Below are 21,605 nucleotides of genomic sequence, written 5' to 3'. Positions count from 1 at the left end.
TTTCAATTGCAGTGTGGCCTTAAATGCATGACGTGTGCACATTGTGTGTGTGTGTGTGTGTGTGTGTGTGTGTGTGTATGCGCGCGCGTGTGTGTGTGTGTGTGTGTATGCGCATGCGCGCCCTGTACTCAGTGGTTGACGATCTATAAGCTGCGTAAGTTTTGGAAGCTGTTTTCAGTTTTCACAGATGACTAAATATTGGTCGCAGCCTTGTTCAGGTTGTTCGATAGTAGAATCGATACGTTTCGTGGTTGTGTGCGCCTTACGGGTGATCGTTTCCACTGCCAGCTTGCAGTCGACATAGTTCACTTGGGGACCTGTATGCTTCTGTATAAGTACATGTACAAAGTTTCGTTTGGAATTAAGGCTACGTTTACATGGCAACGAAGTAGGACCGAAACGGAACGAAATAGTTGGCGTTTACTACTATCGTTTACACGACAACGCCCGAAAACGATATCTAAACGGAACGAAATGGAAACGCACTTCGAAGTGTTTTGAAACGTTTTCAAAACATTTTCGTTCTCGTGTAAACGGAGCGCGGTCATGGATACCATTCGCCGGGGAACTATATTCGCGGGAAATACCCAACCCTTGCGCCCGCCAGCACATGCCAACTCCAACTAACGTGTTACTCCCCTCCCTTGTGCCAAGCCAGCACGTGCTAACTCCAGCCCGATCGCCCGTTTTCCGTTTTCGTGTAACCGCGATTCAAAACGATTTGCCGTTATCGTGTTAACGGTTTGAAAACGATTCGAGTCCAGCGCGTTTTCGTTCCGTTTCGTTTCGTCTCTGTGTAAACGCAGCCTAACTTTCGCTATAATTATTAATTTGTTAGGGTGCACGAAATAACTAAAGTTTGGACCAAACTAAATTTTTTTCTGAACGTTCGGGGTGAAAAACCTCGACCAAAAACGAAATTTACGTAACGAACCTGCTGGTGGAGTGTTCCTTTTTTTTGTACTGGTGAGTGTAGATCGATCTGGCTGCTGCAGCCTGCAGCCCGATCGGCCGAGCATGTGCCTCTGCCTGCACCTGGTACCCGCGCCCGGTACGCGCGGTCCCGGGTACCCGTTGGGTTTCGCAAGGGATTTCCCCAGTTGACTTCTGTTGCCGGTGAGCACACGTGCATTTTCCACGTTCAAATTTTTTCACGTCTTGTGGGATGATTTGAAAATCATTGTATTTTGTGAAGTAGTTCCGACACACTGGCGCGGCTTGCAATCCCATAATATTCGCTCTTCCTATCACGAATGATCCGTTGTCCTAGGCTTGAAGCAACTGCCATGGACTAGTGCTGTTCTGCTGGAAAGTCCGCTTGATGGCGAGCTGAAAGGAAAGCGAGTTCATCTGCCAGAACACTGCAACAAACAAGACTGCTCGGACTGGGAGTGATCATTTCTTTGGCGCTAAACATTTGCCTAGTCGAGCGCAGCACAGTCTTTCGTTCATTCTAAGCTTATGTCAGTGCAGCTACTGCAGCCTTGAAGAGGGGCCATTTTCACGACTCCGGTGGCAATGCCGGAGCTTCCAGAGATACGTCTAGCAGCAGGTATTGTCAACGATGTGTGCAAGGGGCGCGTCTTCACAGGCGCAGTTCGCAAATCGCCAGTGAGCAAGAACCCGGAGGTGTTGTTCGCGGCGCAAGCCTACACGATCTCTGCGGAGAGTCGCGGCAAGGAGCTAGCATTGAGCCTGTGTAAGCTGGGTCAGGGAGTCTCAGCTCACGGCGGTCACCCGGATAAGCCTGCTGTGAAACTGGAGAGGGGAGATGCCAGCGAGGCTGACAGTGAGCACGATGCCATGCGGCTCCTGTTCCATTTCGGCATGTCGGGCCGCTTTCAGTTCACGACGCGAGCGGACGTGCACAAGCACGCACACTTGATGTTCACGACCAACGAGCACCCGCCTCATATCCTCAGCTTTGTCGACGTCAGGCGGTTTGGCACATGGCACGTGATGCCTGATGACCGTATTTGGTCACCCGATCGCAGTCCCGATCCAGTATGGGAGTATGTGCCTTTTCGGGAGAATGTCTTACGGAACCTGGCCAATGCTGCATTCAATAAGCCGATCTGTGAGGCGCTCTTGAACCAGCAGTACTTCAACGGAATCGGAAACTATCTACGGTGTGAAATTCTCTTCAGGTGGGTGCAGTCTGTGTGGAATGTTGTGTTTGTGGCAAGGATGTGGGTGTGTACGAGTATGTGAGTGTGTGAGTTTGTGTGTGTGTGTGGGGGGGGGGGGGCACATGTGTGCGTGTCTGTGTGCCCTAAAGCTGTGTTCACAACTGGCGCGTGTACGCGTGAAACCACGCGTTTGTGCGTATTTTGCTGGCTTTCGGGGCGCCATGCGTACGGAAACGCACCGAAATGGAAATTCCAACATGTTGGAATTTTGGAATTTTCAGCGCGTATCAGGTGCGTACCAGCGTACATGCCAGTCACTTTGACTGACGGGGTCAAAAAATTAGTACTCGAAGGTGTCGCACACGCTAAATACGACTTGGATTGCTGTTTTTTTGTGAAAGCCTGAGCACGCGTTTGGGCACGCATGAACCGCAAGCGTACCACGTACACGCGCCAGTTGTGAACACAGCTTTAGTATGAAACGAGTGTCTGTCTGTACGTCTGCTGTGGTCACTTACATCGATATGTTTTTGTGTTGTCTGCTTGCATGCTGTGCTCTGTCTTCCTGTAAGAGTGTATTTAACTGTCAGCATGAGTCAGCATCATGGATTCGTAGCACACATGGAGACGGCACAAGGATGCTGTACCTGAAACGATGTGCGTTCAACCTCGGATGTTCTACGTGATCCGTGGAGTAGGCGCCTCGCGCTCACAGCCTTGACCTGCAGACTCCAAGCACGGCCCAGACAAGTGGTGCAATATGCAAGCATGTATAACCAGCCATGCCCATGGGGCGACTGAAATGGCCAGCCCGGGGTTGACGCCCACATGATTTAGCTTTAGAGTGACCTGTGTCGTCGTCTCCCCTTGCGCTATGACACCGTGTCAGCGTGTATGCACACGTGAAACCTTCTTGGCAGTAATCAACTTTCTGGCTAAGGTGACATGGAATGGTTCTACCACCCTCACACACATGTCCCTTTCTTCTACTAGTGCGATAAACAGCTCCCCGGTTCAAACTCCAAAAAGGCACCACTGTACAGTGCATGCGTTGATAGACTACAGCATCGCCACCATTGTTCAATGACAGTGTGCGTTGTATATGCCCTGCGCACTGTGTGTGAACATGATACCCTTCCAGCACATTGGCGTCGGAATGTATTTTAGTGCGCTACAATCGACCACCTGAAGTACTCCTGCGCAGCCTCCAGTTGTCGAAATTTAGAGCCAAAAAAGTTCTATTAGTTCACGTGGTGCCCGGGACACAAAGTGGTGCGGACAATACCGTAGCGTGTCCGGCTGCTCTGTCAATTTGTTTTTCCAGTGCAACGTTGAGTTGACGGTGAGAGTTGAGCAGCTGAATGCCTATCTGTATGACTGTTTTCCTTCTTCCCTATCTATTTGTCTGTCTGCGTTCTCTTTACAGAGCGTCAATACCACCGTTTGCTTGTGCGCGTGATGTGCTGACCGGCCTTCCCAAAGACCAAGGATTTACAGAAGTTAAGGTGAGTGTGGTAGTCCCACTCAACTGTGTCTTAATAACAGGGGCGTCGCACATGGTACGGTCACTACGGTATTGACCATACCACGTTTTGCCCCACACACCCCGTAAAGCAACAAAATACACTGATCTGGGATCTAAAATTCCAAAATTTTCGGCTCAGCCACCTCTCCCCCACGAGTCAATTGTACTTCAGATGGCTGACTGTACCACACGAAAATACCTTCCGACGCCCCTGAATAATGTGTATGATTCATGATGTAATGTGTGTTTGGTCTCAGTCATTGATAAGCCGTCAGTAAACTAGAAGCATAGGACATGTACTCTGTTCTTGCTGTACGCATTTTCCCCATACTCGACATGCCCGGACTGCGGAGTAGTGCCAGGTGTTGGACCAGTGACGTAGGTCTCATGTGATACTTGTTTTGGCTACATTGTACATATTTGCGCATGCTTGCGCAAGGTCGAGGAGATCGAGAGAGAGAGCCCGAGAATGGCGGCCAGATCCATATTGTCCTGATTATTTATTATGCAGAACCCTTTCCTTGTATTTATTCTTATTGCATGTATTGACGATCCCTTTGCTGGATTGAACCGTGTTGGCTGGTGTGATTGACGAGTTGACAAAAACAGTGAGCATGGAGCAAAGCATTACGAGAGAGCTTGGAAGCTCAGGGCCCTACGCCATGCTCTTTTGCCTTGATGACCTATAGTGCGTTTCAAAAGTATAGACCTCTAGACTTTTTCGAATAATTCAAATTTGATTCGAGCTTTTTGAGAAGTTTCTTCGGAATATTGCTCAGGTGGCTCACGCAATTTTTCTCATGTAAATTTCTAAGCGATTGGATAACAGACGCCCAATTTCGAAAATTTTATGCACAAAGTGATCACAGATTTTATGTGGTATAGATGCTGGCCTAACGGTTTTTTGAAACCAGAGGTCTGGACTTTTGAAACGCACTATAGGCAAAAAAAAGCATAGGGATGTTATAATTTTTTTCATTTCTCCTTTATTTTTCAAGACGTAACCTGGGATTCGAACCCGCATTATCGCCCTGCATGCAGCCCCCGATACACTTGGCATACATACTAATTCTTCCAAGTTGCTTCACGTTATGATCTTGCATTTGAAAGCCCTATTTGAATATTGTGGCCAGCCGTCTTTGATGGCACGGTACGGTACGGGACAGGTACGGTCGAGGGTAATACGACACCGTCTACCACCTTGATGACAAAGGCAAAAAACCATAGGGATTTTATAAATTTTTCAATTCTCCTATTTTTTTCAAGGCATAACCTGGGATTCGAACCCGCACAATCGCCCTACATGCATTACCCGATACACTTCGCATCCATACTCATTCTTCCAAGTTGCTTCACGTTATGATCTTGCATTTGAAAGCCCTATTTGAATATTAGCAGGCAGGCATAGTGGGATGGTCTAAGACCATGATTGAGAAACAGAGGGTGCCAGGTTCAAGTCCTGCTTGGAAGCGGAAGGATTTTTTCTAGCCGTGCTGCGACCCACAGTTAATAGACCAATCCCGAAAAGATTGTCTGGGTTCGAAAGGGGGCATGTCAACTGAGAGTACACTGTACAACACATACATGGCACTACCTGATCAGCATGCGGCACAGGACGTGTTTGATAGTTCGCGTGTGAATGCGAGGGTAAGTACACGATTTTCTCGTTAGTTGCATGCAAGAGAGACGATGCGACAGAAAGCGAAGCCCTTTGTAGTTTTTTCTCTCGCACTGGTAATGGTCTGCTGTTGGAGTTGAAATGCTAAGACATAATCCTTGTTTCGCTCTTCTGTGTAGTGTGAAGAGGTCAACGAACATGTAGAGCTCACTTTGATGAAGTAGGCAAGGCTGTGAGCGCTGTGGCTCAAAGCGATAGGCCCTAAATCTTACGAGATATTTCGAGTGCTATTGTTTGTTGCGAGCGCTTCGTCTTCGATGAATCCTGCCTCTTTCCTGGCAGCTGCCCTCCCTTAGGACCAACCACGACGTGACTGTACTCATCTGCAGCCGATCAATGTTATATTGCACAAGAAGATATCGTTTTCGCCAAGCCAGTGCCCCGCCAAAGACCATCGCCGTGTCACACCGTCGGAACGAGTTCATGATGAGAAACATCATTCGCGCGAGCGTGATGAAGAACTAGTTCGAAAGACAACATAGTCTTTACCCCCGGGACGACAACTATGCGCACGTCCTGCAAGGGGAGAATGTCACCAGCGACATCAACGAAGACGACGGCAGTATTTCGGAAACCTGGAGTCAGCGGAGGTCGTCAGGCTAGCTCCTCCGCGACCTGGTACATGTACAGTATAGGTGACATGTCGACACGAGCGTGCGGAAACACAGCATACACTGTAGTAATGATTATGTTGCGAGAGTTTGCGGAAGGAGTCCAAGTCGGGAAATCCATCAGCTCCAAACGCTACCTGTAGGTGGGCGATGAGACTCCAGCTTCAGACTACAACAGTCAGGACTTGAAAAAAGTTGAACTTTGTGAAGCAGCAGATCGAGAAGTAACGTGTTAGTTAGCTGAAATCGTAGCTGTTGCAGTATGTCGGCGCTATGTAGCTTGCATTTTTTACGGAGAGTCGATCGCCACGCGAATGTTTCTCTCCTCACCGAGAGCTATCTGGCCTCCAAACTCCGTCAGGGTCTGCCTAAGGTACCGAAGGTCCTTTGACTAGCTGCTGGCAGGACTCCATCAAATCCTTTAGCTTCAGCTCGGCGAGCAAAAGTCTCTCTCTCCTCCGCCATGAGCTGTCACACACAAACTGAATACAAAACGATGCACTTCACACGTGCTGGCTTGCACGCGTGCCCCCTTTCACGAACCCAGACAATCTTTTCGGGATTGGTCTATTGGGAACTCGTGGCCTGGCACGAGGAAAACATGGATGCAGTGAATGGGATTTTCGGTCTTTGACCACTTGCTGGTGAGCTGATCTACTCACCTCCCACCGCTTTAGGAGCTGCATCTGCGCCTTGATCCTTGAAGGGTGGTGGCGTTCCTACGGATGCGGAAAACCCGGCTTCCAGCCGAGTCTCACGCGAACCGTGAATTTTTTTTTTTTTTTTTTTGAATATTGTGGCCAGCTGTTTGTGGCCAGCTGTCTTTGATGGTACGGTACGGTACGGGACAGATACGGGATAGCGCCAGACGGAGGTCCGTCCGTCCGCCACAAACACCAGATTAAAAAAGAACATGAAAATATGCAGAATTTTGAAATTTTCAATCGGCTCTCAAAGGGTTAAAGCTGTGTGGTCCCTGGCTAGCGCTAGACGTTACTGAAGTAACGTCTTCTGCATAGCTACGGGAATAATTATCACTGTATTACATGTACGTGCACATTGTATTGTTATGCTGGGTGTTTACTGTGTTTGTTTGTGGGGGGGGGGGGGGGCTGTGTGTGTGCTCTCTCTCACTCTCCCTTTCCTGCTCTCTCTCTCTCTCTCTCTCTCTCTCTCTCTCTCTCTCCGTCTCCTCTCTCTCTCTCTCTCTCTCTCTCTCTCTCTCTCTCTCTCTCTCTCTCTCTCTCTCTCTCTCTCTCTCTCTCTCCGTCTCTCTCTGTCTGTCTGTCTGTCTGTCTGTCTCTCTCTCTCTCTCTCTCTCTCTCTCTCTCTCTCTCTCTCTCTCTCTCTCTCTCTCTCTCTCTCTCTCTCTCTCTCTCTCTCTCTCTCTCTCTCTCTCTCTCTCCTCTCCCTCCCTCCCTCCCTCCCTCCCTTCCCTCCCTCCCTCCCCTCCTCCCTCCCTCCCTCCCTCCTCCCTCCCTCCCTCCCTCCCTCCCTCCCTCCCTCCTCCCTCCCTCCCTCTCTCTCTCTCTCTCTCTCTCTCTCTCTCTCTCTCTCTCTCTCTCTCCTCTCTCTCTCTCTCTCTCTCTCTCTCTCTCTCCTATTCCCCCACCTTTGTCCTAGTCTGGGGATTGCCTCTGACAGAGCGCCATCATTGACCCCACTTCCGATGCTGGATTATGATCGTCTTGGATCACAGTATTGAGTTCTGTGTGTATTGTGTGAATTTGTGCAGGGAAGTAAGCAGATGTACTACAGCTCTGTCATGATCTGCCCAGGAGGTGTTGAACTTGAGTAAGCGACTTCACTGTATAGTGTATAATATTGGCATGCCTGTGTCGTGTACATTTCCAGGTGTACCGTAAAGTATCGCCAGAGCGCCCCGTCTCGCGAGAGCGCCCCACCTTGATTTTACAGCCAAGGGCAGAAATTCGTATGGCAGAATGCTACTAAGTTTGTACGGTGTGAGAACCTTCGTGTACTTAGGTCACACGTGGTGTGCTTTTATGTGGAGCTCGAAGGTAAACTGGGTACGGGTTGACTGCACAACGTGCAATGTTTGTACAAGGTCCGTGTCGTATGACCTACGGACAGGAGTCCACCTTCACAAGGCGGCCACGAAAGGACGAGATGGTGGGGCACTCTGGCGGTACTTTACGGTACTTATAATCCAGCATGACTTGAGTCTTAGAATGTGCTACTGTAAAACCAGAACATTTCGTTGGAGATTTATTTTCCGTACCTTCGGTACAGGTAACTTTTACCTAAGAATGAAACGCGGCCTAAAATTCATGCCACACGGTGTGCGAACTGCGAAATGCATTTCTGGATCTGGAAACTGGTTTACCGAAATTTTCGCGCTACCGAACCGTTGAATTTTGCGAAATACCGAAAGTATTGCACCACCTAAAATTCCTGGTTTTACAGTATAAGAACGCAGCCGAATGGCTGAAAAGCTAATAACGCTCCAGCCGGAGCCCTTTGAATCGACCAGACTCACTGCATTTGTGTCTGTTTATTAGTCCATGGGCTTATGAACGGAGGTGGGCTTATATCCGGATATAGGCCCGGGGGTTATATGCGCGGAATTGCGGTATGTAATTTCTGCCTCTGAGCCACCATCACCTTTTGTGGATGCGTGTGTAGCGATTTCTTGCATGTGATTTCTTTTTAAAAGTAGAATTTCTGCCACCATGTACTCTGCGCTTCTCTTCGCTTTGTTTTCGTTGCCCGTGCCCTCATTTTTCTCTTTGCTTGCTGGTATTTCTGGTTTTTGTATTCATGGATCCCTATGCTGCATGAGCCACGTGTACTATTGGGTGAAAAATAGTAATATGTTCACTAGTTGAGAGAATGGGAAAGGGAAAAAGTCTGAAGAAAAATTGACTGTCGCCAACACTGTCCCATGTGATCCCATGTGACTGTCCCAATTGCTTTCGTACCAATTGCTTTCTTCCCAATTGCTTTCGTCCCAAATGTTTTCGTCCCAAATGTTTTCGTCCCAAATGTTTTCGTCCCATGTGTTTTCTTCTACTTGGTATTAGGCTGCAACGGGTAGGGCTTTTGGTTGGGTAACAGGTTCGGCTATTTTTATCCGGGTAGCACCGGTACCCTATCGGGTATTGTTTTGACACAGTTTGTAGTGTGAGTGTGCACTTGTGCTACATAGAAAGTGTACAGTAAGCACGTAGCCGTGCTGTTTACATGCACCGTTGCAAAAACACCATACTCCAACTACACGATTGGGTTCTCAGGAGCAAATTGCTACCCTACTACCCGATCAAATTACGGGTAGCACGGGTACCCTGCTACTCGTTGACACCCCTACTTGGTATTCTTTTTACATGTTTTATTATTGGCTCAATATCCAAGATAAATTTTGACCACCAGGACTCAAAACAATGCTTGCGATGATCTGCTCTTGTGCACAGGGAATGGGGCAGGTTACGACCCGGATGGTACAGAGGAGAAATACTCTGAGTTTCTTGGCTGGCTACAATGCTACACCAGGGCTGGCTCGTCTAATTGCCGCGATCACAACGGACGCACCGTCTGGTACCAGGTGAGTGATGTATGCATACTGTACTGTTGTGTGGTTGCGATGTCTGTGTCTGTGTCTGTGTCTGTGTGTGTGTGTGTGTGTGTGTGTGTGTGTGTGTGTGTGAGGGGGGGGGGGGGGGGGATTTGGGTTTCAAATGTTTTTTCATTGTGTATGTGCGCATGTGTGTGTGTGTGTATGTGTGTGTTTGTGTGGGTGCGTGTGTGTGTGTATGTGTGTGTGTGTGTGTGTGTGTGTGTGTGTGTGTGCTTGCGTACGTGCATGTCTGTGCTCACAGGGTCCACTCGGCAAGCTGGCACCGAAAAGTGAGTCCAGTTCTTGGCTTGGCTAGTTGACCTATCCGTCATGATCTGTTTTTTTTTTCACCCGACTTGAGAATCCTTGCTTGTACACCGGCCCATCGTTTCTGTACACCGAGTGACCTAAGACAGTACTGTAACAAGTGATTGCCAATTTCATCTCTCAGTCAGCTCAGAATCTTGTCCTAAAGCACATTGAATCATTTTCGTCAGGAGATCTATTGATGAAAGGAGTAGGGTATGAGTACTGTCGGGCGCCGGAGAACGGCCAGGCTGGAATTTCACCAAGCACAGCCTACCAATGTATACACGGTGACTCAACTGTGCATAGACTGTACTACATGAAAATGAGGACAATCTAGGCTACAAGGCGCCCCCTCTAACACCCCCCCCCCCCCCCCCCTGGTTCTTTGGCGCTCGACAGCACTGTAAAGTAATTAAGGATTGCATTGGTATCATCCGTGCATCTCCACCAGCTCATCTAGTGTCATCAACTCCTCTTCTGTTTTTGCGTCTGCAGCTTTGAAAACTGTCGGCAAGGCAAGATTGACCAAGCCACCCGCAAGAGACGTCAAACTGGATCCAGATGCCGATGGTGGTGGTGAGTCCAAGAAGTCGAGCGTGCGGCCGGCAACAGCAAAAGCGAAGAAGTCGGTCGCTGGCAAGACAGAGAAAGCTTCTGCACCACCAAGGCCTCGAGCACGAGCAAAAGTGACGGAGCCTGCCGACAGTGCGTCGGGACAGAAAGCAACACCAGCTACGGCAAGATCTGCGGTAGGTAGTTGTTGTTGTCCGGATAACTATCCGAAGTCACCAGTTCAAAAACCCACCACTCTACGTGCCATTACTTTTTATTCCCGTAGCTATGCAGAAGACGTTACTTCAGTAACGTCTGGCGCTAGCCAGGGTCCACACAGCTTTAATTTGGTGTTTGTTTGTTTGTTTGTGTCACGCCTGGCGCTATCCCGTATCTGTCCCGTACTGTACCGTACCAGCAAAGACAGCTGGCCACAATATATATGTTTGTTTGTGCCATCGACATGCCTGGCGCTATCCCGTACCTGTCCCGTACCATCAAGAGTACGGTACCATCAAGAGAATGAGTATATTTGCGAAGTGTATCGGGGGAATGCATTCAGTGCAGTAACATTTTGTGTGGATTTGTGTGCGAGGCCGAGATCCCACTAGAAGGCTGGCTGGGCCGCCTGTCGACCAGCCCGTGAATCGCATGTAGGCGGATAGCATAATAATTATAACGTTTATACAGTCATGTAGATGTATAGCAGGGAGTCATATTATGTAAACGACTCCCTGCTGTATGGGGAGATTTTCTGGAAAGAAATACGAAGTAGGGAGACGAGTAAATGCAATCAGAATGGATGTTAGTTGCCCTCAGTATAATAATAAGAAGAAGATAAACGCCCGTGATCGGCAGAGTCAGCGCCGGTCCCAGGAAACGTCAGAACAGACATCTCGTCGACTCCGGAACACCCGTGATCGGCAGAGTCAGCCCCGGTCTCATAGCTATGCAGAAGACGTTACTTCAGTATCTCATTGAAGCGTTTTTACAATACAATGATGTAGCTAATCAAAGGAAAAAGCATTTCCATCAGTTCTAACAACATGCGCGATGAGCTAGGCAACAAAGCATAACGCAGGGCCCTGAGCTTCCAAGCTCTCTCGTTATCAAACCAAAACCCCCCCCAAAAAGAACCTTCCCGGTCGAAAAGGAAGCCCAGCCAGAACTCCAAAAGCCCAGCCAGAACTCCAAAAGCCCAGTGCGCTTGTGTTGCCACAGCTAGTACAGGCTGCAAAAGGGGTCTCAGCACAAAACACAATCATAACAGTCTTACATGTGCACATGTACAACACAGCGCTGTAGTATGACCGTACGGACCGGCAGCTACATCTACGAACAAATTTAGAAGATTCAAAACATTCATAGCGCACGTAAATAAGTGAGGCTTCGGCTCGCGCCGCTGAGCGGAGAGAGAGATGGAGAAGCAGAGAAGGCGATGCAACAGAAGTGAAGAACTAGGCATTGATAGAGTGAGACAGAAAAAGCGGCAAGGACATGACAACGCTGCAAATAGGGGAGTCACGTGTGCACACCCACTAACATGACAAGACGAAAATAAATAATCAAACGAGGTAAGAAAGTCAAGCGTTCAAAAGGCAGTCTTGAAAACAGGTTCGAATGATGCACAGAATTACTGGATCTATACCACGACTGTGACAGTAGTACTGCTGCAGTTCATTCACGCCACTCGATCGCACTTCCGATTCAGAACGCTCTATGTAGCTGTGAAGAACCACATTCGGAATGGAGACTGTAGGCCGTCCAAGGCTACCAATAGTATTTTCAAAACGAAATGTTTTCGTTTGGAGGTGGGTGGCCTGTAGGAGTTTTGTCTTGAAAACAATAATATTATTATTATTGGATGTACATGGAGAATGCCCAGTTACTTCTGGGTGCTGAAGATGGAAATCAATATTTCGTTGGACTACGGTGAGAATACTGAACCTTTTCGTTTCGCAAAAAAACAATCGGTAACACCTGACTGCCCCTGAGTTTGTTACCCACCTTTTAATGTTTATTACTTTGTGTAGCGGTCCGCGCGCGCGCGCGCGCGTGTGTGTGTGTGTGTGTGTGTGTGTGTGTATGCATGCATGCGTGCGTGTGTGTGTGTGTGTGTGTGTGTGTGTGTGTGTGTGCGTGTGTACGTGTGTGTGTGCATGCGCGTGTACCAATGCTGTTTTAACGATCCACAATCACTGTCGAGATAGCTATTGCATGGCCAGAAGTGCACACAGAACCTGTGCCGGTGCCAACATACGAAGCAACTTTTTTTCATTTCCTAATGTCCTGTTCAATGTCCTGTCCAATTCTGTTTGTAAAGAGAAAAGCACCTACAAGTTACTAGTTATGACTAACAGTCCACCAACGTAAAGAGATAACATACAGTCAGATAACTTAGTGCGACAATAAGGCACTAAAGTGACAAGGATATTGAGACATTCGACCACCAGACACCTAGTTAGTCAAAACTAGTAAGTTAACGGTCCTTTTTCTCTTTACATATCACTATTGGCTCAACATCCGAGTTGTTATCAATTCCGTTTGTTATTTGTTATGTCTCGATCATGCCACTGTAGAGAATTCGTAGTAAGCACACTGACAAGAGTCTGGACAAAGCGGAGAAGACAAAGAGAACAGCGGCTACAAATAAATCTGGCAAAGGTGATTTGTTGATATCACTCCGTTGACTCAGTGAACCCTTTCCAGGAAACCCTTTACTTTGTTACAATCGTGCCTGCTGACCCTGCTGCTTTTGTTGTTGCTGCTGCTACCGCCGCCACTGTTGCTGCTGTTTCCGGTGGTGGCGTTGCTGCTGCTGCTGCTTTTAGCTGTCGCTTTTTGTTTTGTTAACTATGTCAAATTGTCTCTTTCACGAAGACCTGTGTTTATAGTTGTTGCTTCTGGTGGTACCACTGCTGCTGCTGATACTACTGCTGCTACTGCTACTGCTGCTGATGCTGCTGCTGGTACTGCTGCTGCTGGTACTGCTGCTGCTGGTACTGCTACTGCTACTGCTGCTACTGCTGCTGCTGCGGCTGCTGCTGCTGCTGCTACTGGTGGTGCTGCTGCTACTGCTACTGCTGGTGCTGCTGTTGCTGGTACTGCTGCTGGTACTGCTGCTACTGCTACTGCTGCTGATGCTGCTGCTGCTGGTGGTACCACTTCTGCTGGTACTGCTACTGCTACTGCTGCTACTGCTGCTGCTGCTGCTGCTGCTGCTGCTGCTACTGGTGGTGCTGCTGCTACTGCTACTGCTGGTGCTGCTGCTGCTGCTGGTACTGCTGCTGCTACTGCTACTGCTGCTGATGCTGCTGCTGGTAGTCACATCCTTTATTGCTGAACCCACAAATAATTGTGATACAGATTGTAAACCATTCGAGGAAGAAGATAGTCATTTAAAAAAAAAGAAGAAAAAAAAGAAAAGGTTATTGTACCATGCCAGACGGCTATTATTAAGTCATGTACCAATTGTAGTACATGACGTAGTAGTCACGCACCTACAAAATACTTTGCAGGATAATATTTAAATTGCCTAGCATGCCTACAAATCCGCAGAGCATGCCAATGTTAAATAGGCCAACATATGAATACCGAAGGCGGTTACATGGACAGAAGGCGACATCGGTCGAGAAAAGATGGGCCTATTCTCTTCCGCAAGTAAGACGCTCTGCAACCACGGAGGCACATGATTGACCACCTCAGCAAAACAAATGCAATTTTGCAGCGTAGCTGTGCCATCACAACAGCGTACTGGAGGTCACTATGCTTGTTAACCACCAGCTGAACAATGTTCTTCAATGCACGAGAGCACTCCGCTCCACATACGCCGTTTGTCGAAAATACGAGCGGAGTGAATGACCCCCTCTCGACATCGACAACACGCTGAAGATAGGCCCGCTTCTTCTGATGTTCATTCCGGGAAATCTGTGCAAGGACTTCCTGTCGCGAAAGCAAAGACGCCGAGGGGTGAGTAACCCTCACATCAAAGAATGCATCTTGCTGTGGCGACCAAAAGCCCCTTGCACGGATATCCAATCGAGCCTCTGAAGCACGATTAGCGGTAGCGCCGTGAAGTTGTTCACCATCCAACGGCAAAAGCGGTGGCTCTGTTTGAACATCCGGGATGGCAGAAGTCATCACCTCCACCAGCACATCACGAAGCTCATTGTGTCGCAGACTTGGGTAGCCCCCTGTAGGGCATGTCAATGCATGGTCGACAGACATGTCTCTACCACACACACAAGGTGGTGGGAGGCCATCAATACCCCAGCCATAGCGCAGGGCGAGACCATCCCGGAAACATGCTTTAGTTAGCGCAAAGCCGTTCACAGCCAGAGGCTCAGCCGTTAGCCAACTAGAAACGCCAGCATCAGCAGCAATCTCCAACACCACTCGCTGACATGGGCTGAGCTCAGGACGCAAAGCAACCTGAGCCTCCTTAGCCGCAGTGGCCATTCTCCGACGTTCGGCATTTCGCAACGCCATTACCTCAGCCTGCAAATCAGCCGGAGCAATGTCAGCATCAGGGCCACGAAGCAAATCAATCACCGGCCGTGCCGAGGCCATACTGGAGGTCCACTGATGCACTGCATGAGGCCCAATGGCAGGAATTGAGAGACCACCGGACTTAACAGGCAAGCCGATGAGACTCCGCTCAACGGTGGACATGCTGCTGCTGGTACTGCTGCTGCTGGTACTGCTACTGCTACTGCTGCTACTGCTGCTGCTGCGGCTGCTGCTGCTGGTACTGCTACTGCTACTGCTGCTGCTGCTGCTGGTACTGCTGCTGCTGCTACTGCTACTGCTACTGCTGCTGCTGCTGCTGCTGGTACTGCTGCTGCTGCTACTGCTACTGCTACTGCTGCTGCTGCTGGTACTGCTGCTGCTGCTGCTGCTGGTACTGCTGCTGCTGCTGCTGCTGCTGGTGGTACCACTGCTGCTGCTGCTGCTGCTGGTACTGCTGCTGCTACTGCTGCTGCTGCTGCTACTGCTGCTGCTGCTGCTGCTGCTGCTGCGGCTGCTGCTACTGGTGGTGCTGCTGCTACTGCTACTGCTGGTGCTGCTGTTGCTGCTGCTGCTACTGCTGCTACTGCTGCTGATGCTGCTGCTGGTACTGCTGCTGCTGGTACTGCTACTGCTACTGCTGCTGCTACTGCTGCTGGTACTGCTACTGCTGCTGCTGCTGGGACTTCTACATTACTGCTCATCATCAGGTGCACTGTTGTATATGTTCATTCCGCTACATGACCGTGGCTAACTGAAATTTGATTTGCCTTCGTCTATTTAACCTGGGGCTGCTTGAATGCCATTGGTCACTCTGATCTTCGGGTATGATAGCGTTGTGTGTGTGTGTGTGTGTGTGCGCGTGCGTGCGTGCGTGCGTGCGTGTGTGTTGTGTTCCTCCTCCATCCAGCGCCCGATTCATCACGATCGAAAGCAGCCAGCACGCGCAAACGCGGTGTAGCTAGTGCCTCCTCGCCGCCATCACCGCCGGCCGTAAGCAAAACTATGTCATCCACGCGTCGCAGCACCAGCAGACGTGCTGCCGTGGCGATGAAGTCCACGAGGGTCGCAGCCTTGACTACGAAGGCAAGCGCTCCTGCCACCGCTCGCCCCACTCGACCTCGTGCACGCCGCCAAAGTAAAACATGTAAGCCTTCGAACATAACTATCATGTCTTGTTGTGTCACCCGTAAGGTCGCGTACTGTAAGCTGCCTAATGTTTGCGACATAATAATTATTATTATTATCAGCCCGTTTGCATTGACATCGCCAAGCAAGCTAGGCTAGTCTTCGCTTAGGCCAAATGGAATGAAGAATGAGGAACGAGCGGGTTCAATGAGGTGCTGCTACGTATGCAACAGCAGAATAGGAAAGAAAGAAAAATTATATCAAAACAGTCCTCAAGTCTGTGGACAGCAACTGTTTCGCTCTGTTAGAGCTCATCAGCACAGCTCAGAGGACCGAAGCGCAGCTCTTCGTCAGTCAAACAGTCCTAAAACATATTAATGCGACATATTAATGCGACATATTAATGTTTGCTAATTTTGCGAGAAGAGTAGAACGCAAGTATCAACCATCATGAAATCAAACTTCAACAGTGGGTGTATATGTGTGGCCATAGTGCTCCGCGAACATTTCCCATCGTAAACTCGCTGGTTCTGAGAGATCGCAACACTTTAGTGACGCAAACATTGTGCGGTTTACAGTATTACAACCGGGCCTATTCCTGTAGAAACCGATATAAGAGGTAGCCTGCTATTCAAACCAGGCATTTCCTCCGCTAAGCAAAACTTCGTTGCCTTTTTCTTGTGTTCTTGTCATGGTCTTTCTGTCGGCATTAGACAAACATGTCAGTGATCTATCCCCTACATAGGGTAGCCGCAGTGTCGTCCGTCCATTGTTCTGACAGGCTTTTGAACCTCCGAAAAGCGTAAAGTCCCTGAAAAAGTCGGCGAAGCATAACCGTTTCTTGACAGGATGTCACCGGAACACAACCCAGGCACATGACACCGAAGTGTGAAAATGAGAAACAGTTTAAAAGACTGCGTGGCTCGAAGCACAGCCCAGAATTCATGCAGAAACCGGCTTGCTACTGCTGTACCAGCACGATGGTACACGTCAGCACACAGCCAAAACAAATCAATGCACGTGTGTTTGCAGCGCAGGGGAAAGCAAAAGGTTCGACATTCACATTGTTGTTCAGCCGGCGCAAAATCCCGATCTCAACGTCGACGACTTGGCGTTCTTCTACAGGCTGAAGACGGAGACGTGTCACTCGTGGCGAAGGAAACCAGAAAGGAGCTTCTGCAGGCTGTGGAACCGTGCTGGCACGAGTACCCCGCTGCCAAGGTGAGGAGCGTTTGGTTGTGTCCGTATGGCTCTTTCTATATGGCATTCTGGAGAGTCTGAGCGACGGAGACAGCAACTACCAGCGTAGACGTGGAAGTCGTCAAGCTCCCAGTTCGAGCCAAGAACTTGGCGATCTCCACGATCAAATCGTGTCTGGGCAACTTGTAAAGGCTGCAGGACAAGCTGCCTGCGCTGGAGGCGAAAGTCAGCGAGGATGCCGACTCGATGTCATCAAGGATTGAGTCGTCATCAAATTCAGACGAAGAATGAAGCTGGACTGCTTTGAAACGAGCTGTGTGACATCTGTAAATATCTATCTCTCATATGCTGCTTTTTTTCCACTTTGCAAAGCGTTTTCGTAGCGACAGAATGCTTCGGACTGAACTGTAAAAATGCAACGAAGTTTTGCTTAGCGGATGAAGTATTTCTATGTATGCCAACACTATAACCAGGCGTATGTGCATCTTGACAAAATCAGGCTTCTATTCAAGACCCGCTTCTATGTTAGACAGGCTTAAGACATTACAGTATATTATATTATATGAGCCGCGCCAAGCTAAAAAGTGGCTTCGTGTTTTGCCAACAAATCGAGAAAATCAACAAAACGTCACAGCTGGCAAAATTCTACTCGAGCGCGATCGCGATAATAATTCACTTTCAAGGAATTAAATTTTAGTTTGCAAGCAGATGAAGAGAGAAGCCGGCGCCGTATTATGTTTGAGCAACACTTCTTCAGTTTTCCCTCTTTCATCGTTGTGGGGATTCCTCAGCGCTGCCAGAGATCGTAATGGAGCTTCTAGAGAATGTGGAGGTGAGCAGAATGACATTCTGTATCCGTGTGCGCCCAAACCTACTTGACAAGGAAGAGTCGCTCATTCATAGTGGCTGTGTTTCTTATCGTGGCCACGACTAGAGCGGCGAATAGCTATGGGGAGACGTCTACGAGCCTTCCGACTATCATTCTGACAAGCGGCCTGGTGAGTTGGCTCTTCCTGCCATGTTTCAATTTGTTTTGGCTACCTTCAATTTAGTGTTCATGACGTGGCGTACTGGATTTCAAAATTTCCTCGATTCAAGGAAATAGTGCCACACGACGAAGCGATGCATTGACTCTACCCGCTAGCATATTGTCCCGTGGTGCCTTCTACCAGTATCCTTGGCAAGGAAGGAGAATGACATGGACTAGGACGGACAAAGAACCAGTGCTGCTTGTTAGCGATGTGCAGTCTACTGGACCGATATGTAGGTGCGAGGGCAGTACACCAATGGAGCTAGATCTCTGGCACAGCACTACGAGCTACATGAAATGACTAATTCATCCTGACATAGGTGATTGGAGAGAGTATGATGGACTGTCTTGGTAAGATGCGACGTTCCCCAACCCAGCGAAAAATATAGTTACAACATCATGATGAAGGATATGAAAATTCGTATTGCATGATAAAATGACATGAGTCATGATGAAAATATTATGATGATTAAATATCTGTTATTTCTTCTTTCTTGGATCTTCTGATTTGAACACAAGTGCTCATTCTTCTTGTATTGCTTGCACACCTGCTAAGCTTTGTCTCCACTTGGTGTCCCATGTTTTCTTGGAGTTTGGGAAGGTCTTGGAATAGTGTCATTGATACCAGCCATTCGGTGACATGTGCACAATGTATGCTTATTTATGGCACATATACATTTCAGATGGGCACCAAAATTTCCATGATGGAAGTTGGATATATAGACATCACTTTGGCATGAAAAAAGAAATTTCCAAAAATTATGCCTAAGCCACCTTTTAGCTTGGCTCGGCTCATATCTCATACAACTCGAGGCTGACAGAGACAGGAATCCATAACCTAACAAATTTGACGAGGCCAGGCACAAATGAAGGTCTCTTTTGCTATACAATGTTTGGACCGAATTGTGAAAATCTTGTTCTCTGTGGACGTTTACATTGAGATGGATGTTTACAGATAGCTGGACGTTTACAGGGAGATGGATGTTTACAGGGAGATGGATGTTTACAGGGAGATGGACGTTTACAGGGAGATGGACGTTTACAGGGAGATGGATGTTTACAGGGAGATGGATGTTTACAGGGAGATGGACGTTTACAGGGAGATGGACGTTTACAGGGAGATGGACGTTTACAGGGAGATGGATGTTTACAGGGAGATGGATGTTTACAGGGAGATGGATGTTTACAGGGAGATGGACGTTTACAGGGAGATGGACGTTTACAGGGAGATGGATGTTTACAGGGAGATGGATATTTACAGAGAGATGTATTATTCACAGAGAGATGGACGTGAGATGGATGTTTGCGGAGAGATGGATGCCAACAGGCACTTTTTAACTCCCTCTTGTGGTGCTTTCTACAGGAATGGCTTGCGTCGGTGTGATTTATTCCAGTTCCGTTAGCCTGCTCGAGGCTTTGGACAGCATTCCGCTATAGGTACGGGCCCATTGTATGTGCTTTGCCCCCCCCCCCCCTCTCTCTCTCTCTCTCTCTCTCTCTCTCTCTCTCTCTCTCTCTCTCTCTCTACTGTTGGTTGGACTGTGTGCTGTTGAAAGGCTTTGCACCACCGTCCTTAGTCTCTCCTCGCCCTGGGGCAATGACAGGGTCCCTTGATGCAAGGCTTTGTGATGCGGCCATTGATTTCGCTAGTTCTGCTCCGCAACGAGTTTGTTCCTGATTTGGGGGTAGTTAGCCCACCGTTTGCACTGCTCAGTCTGAGGTGCCATAGTGATTTGGCTCGCTGCTGTCCTCACTCCTCAGCCTTGATGTGTCGTGCAGTGGTGACGTCATGATGATATCATGGTCTGCCATAATATTGGTGCTGAGAATACTGTGCAAGTGCTGTGCCAGTTTGTGTACTGCTGCATCATGCTGAGATGTACTTAGGGAAAGGAGGAGCTCCTGATGTGTGGTGTATTGATGACACTATTCGCTTTGTTACTGACTTTGATGATGTCATAATGATGTCATGGTGTTAAGTAGTACTGCGCACATGCTGCACCAATTCTTGTACATTGTTTTGGCATGCTATTAGCGATATGAGGCAGTCCTGATGTGTGATATATTGATGACATCATCCACTTTTCTACTGACTGCGATGATGTCATAATGATGTCATGCTGTTTCAGTGGTACACGGTAATACTGTGCAAGTGCTTCGCCCATCTGTGTATAGCTTCATCATGCTAGCATGCTCTCAGTGACAGGAGGCGATCCTGAATTCCTGATGTGTGGACTGTGGTGTAGTGTGAGTAGTGGTGACGTCATCCACATTACTGCTGGCTGTTATGATGTCATGGTCTGGGTGCTGCTAGCAATGCACGATTGCTGTGCCTTTTTGCATGTACAGCTACATGTATGCTGTGCCGGTGGGCCAGCTTTCCAGTGTGCTGTATCTATCATAGATCTCCATGTGAGCACTCTCAGTCTCCGCTCTTTCTCTTTGATTGTGCCAGAAAACTGCTAGGGGCTACAGTACATCATAACGTTGCAAGATTAGCCACTCCCCGCTGGATACGGTCTCAGCAATTCTGTGTTGTAGACGTGACCAGGTTGTGAGTTGTGTGCCGTGCTGTCGTGCGGCGATGTGGGGTGTACATTGAGTGGCCAATGCCTCATTGCATGCACACACCATTACTTAAGTACATGCATCGTGATACATGGCAGTGGTGCCTATTGCAGGAGGCCACAAGCACTATATACCGAGTATCCGAGACCTGTTATTACTAGTGGTGTGCACGGGTAGTTGGGTGCCCGTGCTACCCGTGAGGACCTCGGGAAAACGGGTACTGAATCGTACCCGAAAACCCGAAGTCGCAGATGATAATCATGTAGAAAGAGAGAGAGAGGTCTACAGTGCACGTGTACACGCATGTCTACCCAGTGTGTAAGGGAAGGGGCCGGTGTGGTCTTACCATGGAAACATTACCCGATCGGGTACCCGTGCTACCCGTGGAAAACTACCCGGACCCGAAACCCGAAGAAAATGCTACCCGACTCAGCCCTAGTTATTACCAAGAGTAAAAGTCCCTGGGCGCTTGTATACTAGTTCTCCTTCACACAAAATCCAGTACGTGTACGACCGTGCAGCCCCTGTCTGAGAATACCATAGCAGGGACTAATTTAACCGGTATCGCATCGCAGTTTGCGACGCAAAACACAGTGTCTGCGATTCGAAGTTCGTAGTGAGTCGCGGTAAACTGCGACACAACATACAGCTAAGTATGGCCCTGGACATAGACTTGTAGTGCACGCGTAGCGCATGCACATGTGTAGCTTTACAGTGTGTGTGGCTGGTTTGGCGCCACGAGATGGCGCGCCATGCACTGTGACTAGATTAGACTGTGTGTGTGTGGTTGTCCAG

The 21,605-nt window shown here is 48.7% G+C and overlaps 1 protein-coding gene across 1 annotated transcript; it reads left to right on the top strand.

The window, feature by feature from the left end:
* Nucleotides 1-1,191: 1,191 nt before the first annotated feature.
* On the top strand, nucleotides 1,192-20,721 carry LOC135826268 (endonuclease 8-like 1). The gene is made up of 9 exons (XM_065338899.1): nucleotides 1,192-2,147; nucleotides 3,556-3,634; nucleotides 7,722-7,737; nucleotides 9,375-9,505; nucleotides 9,780-9,807; nucleotides 10,322-10,575; nucleotides 12,958-13,042; nucleotides 15,795-16,031; nucleotides 19,606-20,721. Coding segments are annotated over exons 1-9 (1,461 nt in total). The 5' UTR covers nucleotides 1,192-1,518; the 3' UTR covers nucleotides 19,608-20,721.
* The last annotated feature ends 884 nt before the right edge of the window (nucleotides 20,722-21,605 follow it).

This window comes from Sycon ciliatum, chromosome 10, assembly GCF_964019385.1.
Source record: "Sycon ciliatum chromosome 10, ocSycCili1.1, whole genome shotgun sequence".
NCBI lineage: Eukaryota > Metazoa > Porifera > Calcarea > Leucosolenida > Sycettidae > Sycon > Sycon ciliatum.
The sequence above is the reverse complement of the archived record's forward strand: the minus strand, read 5'-3'. Positions and strand labels throughout refer to the sequence as shown.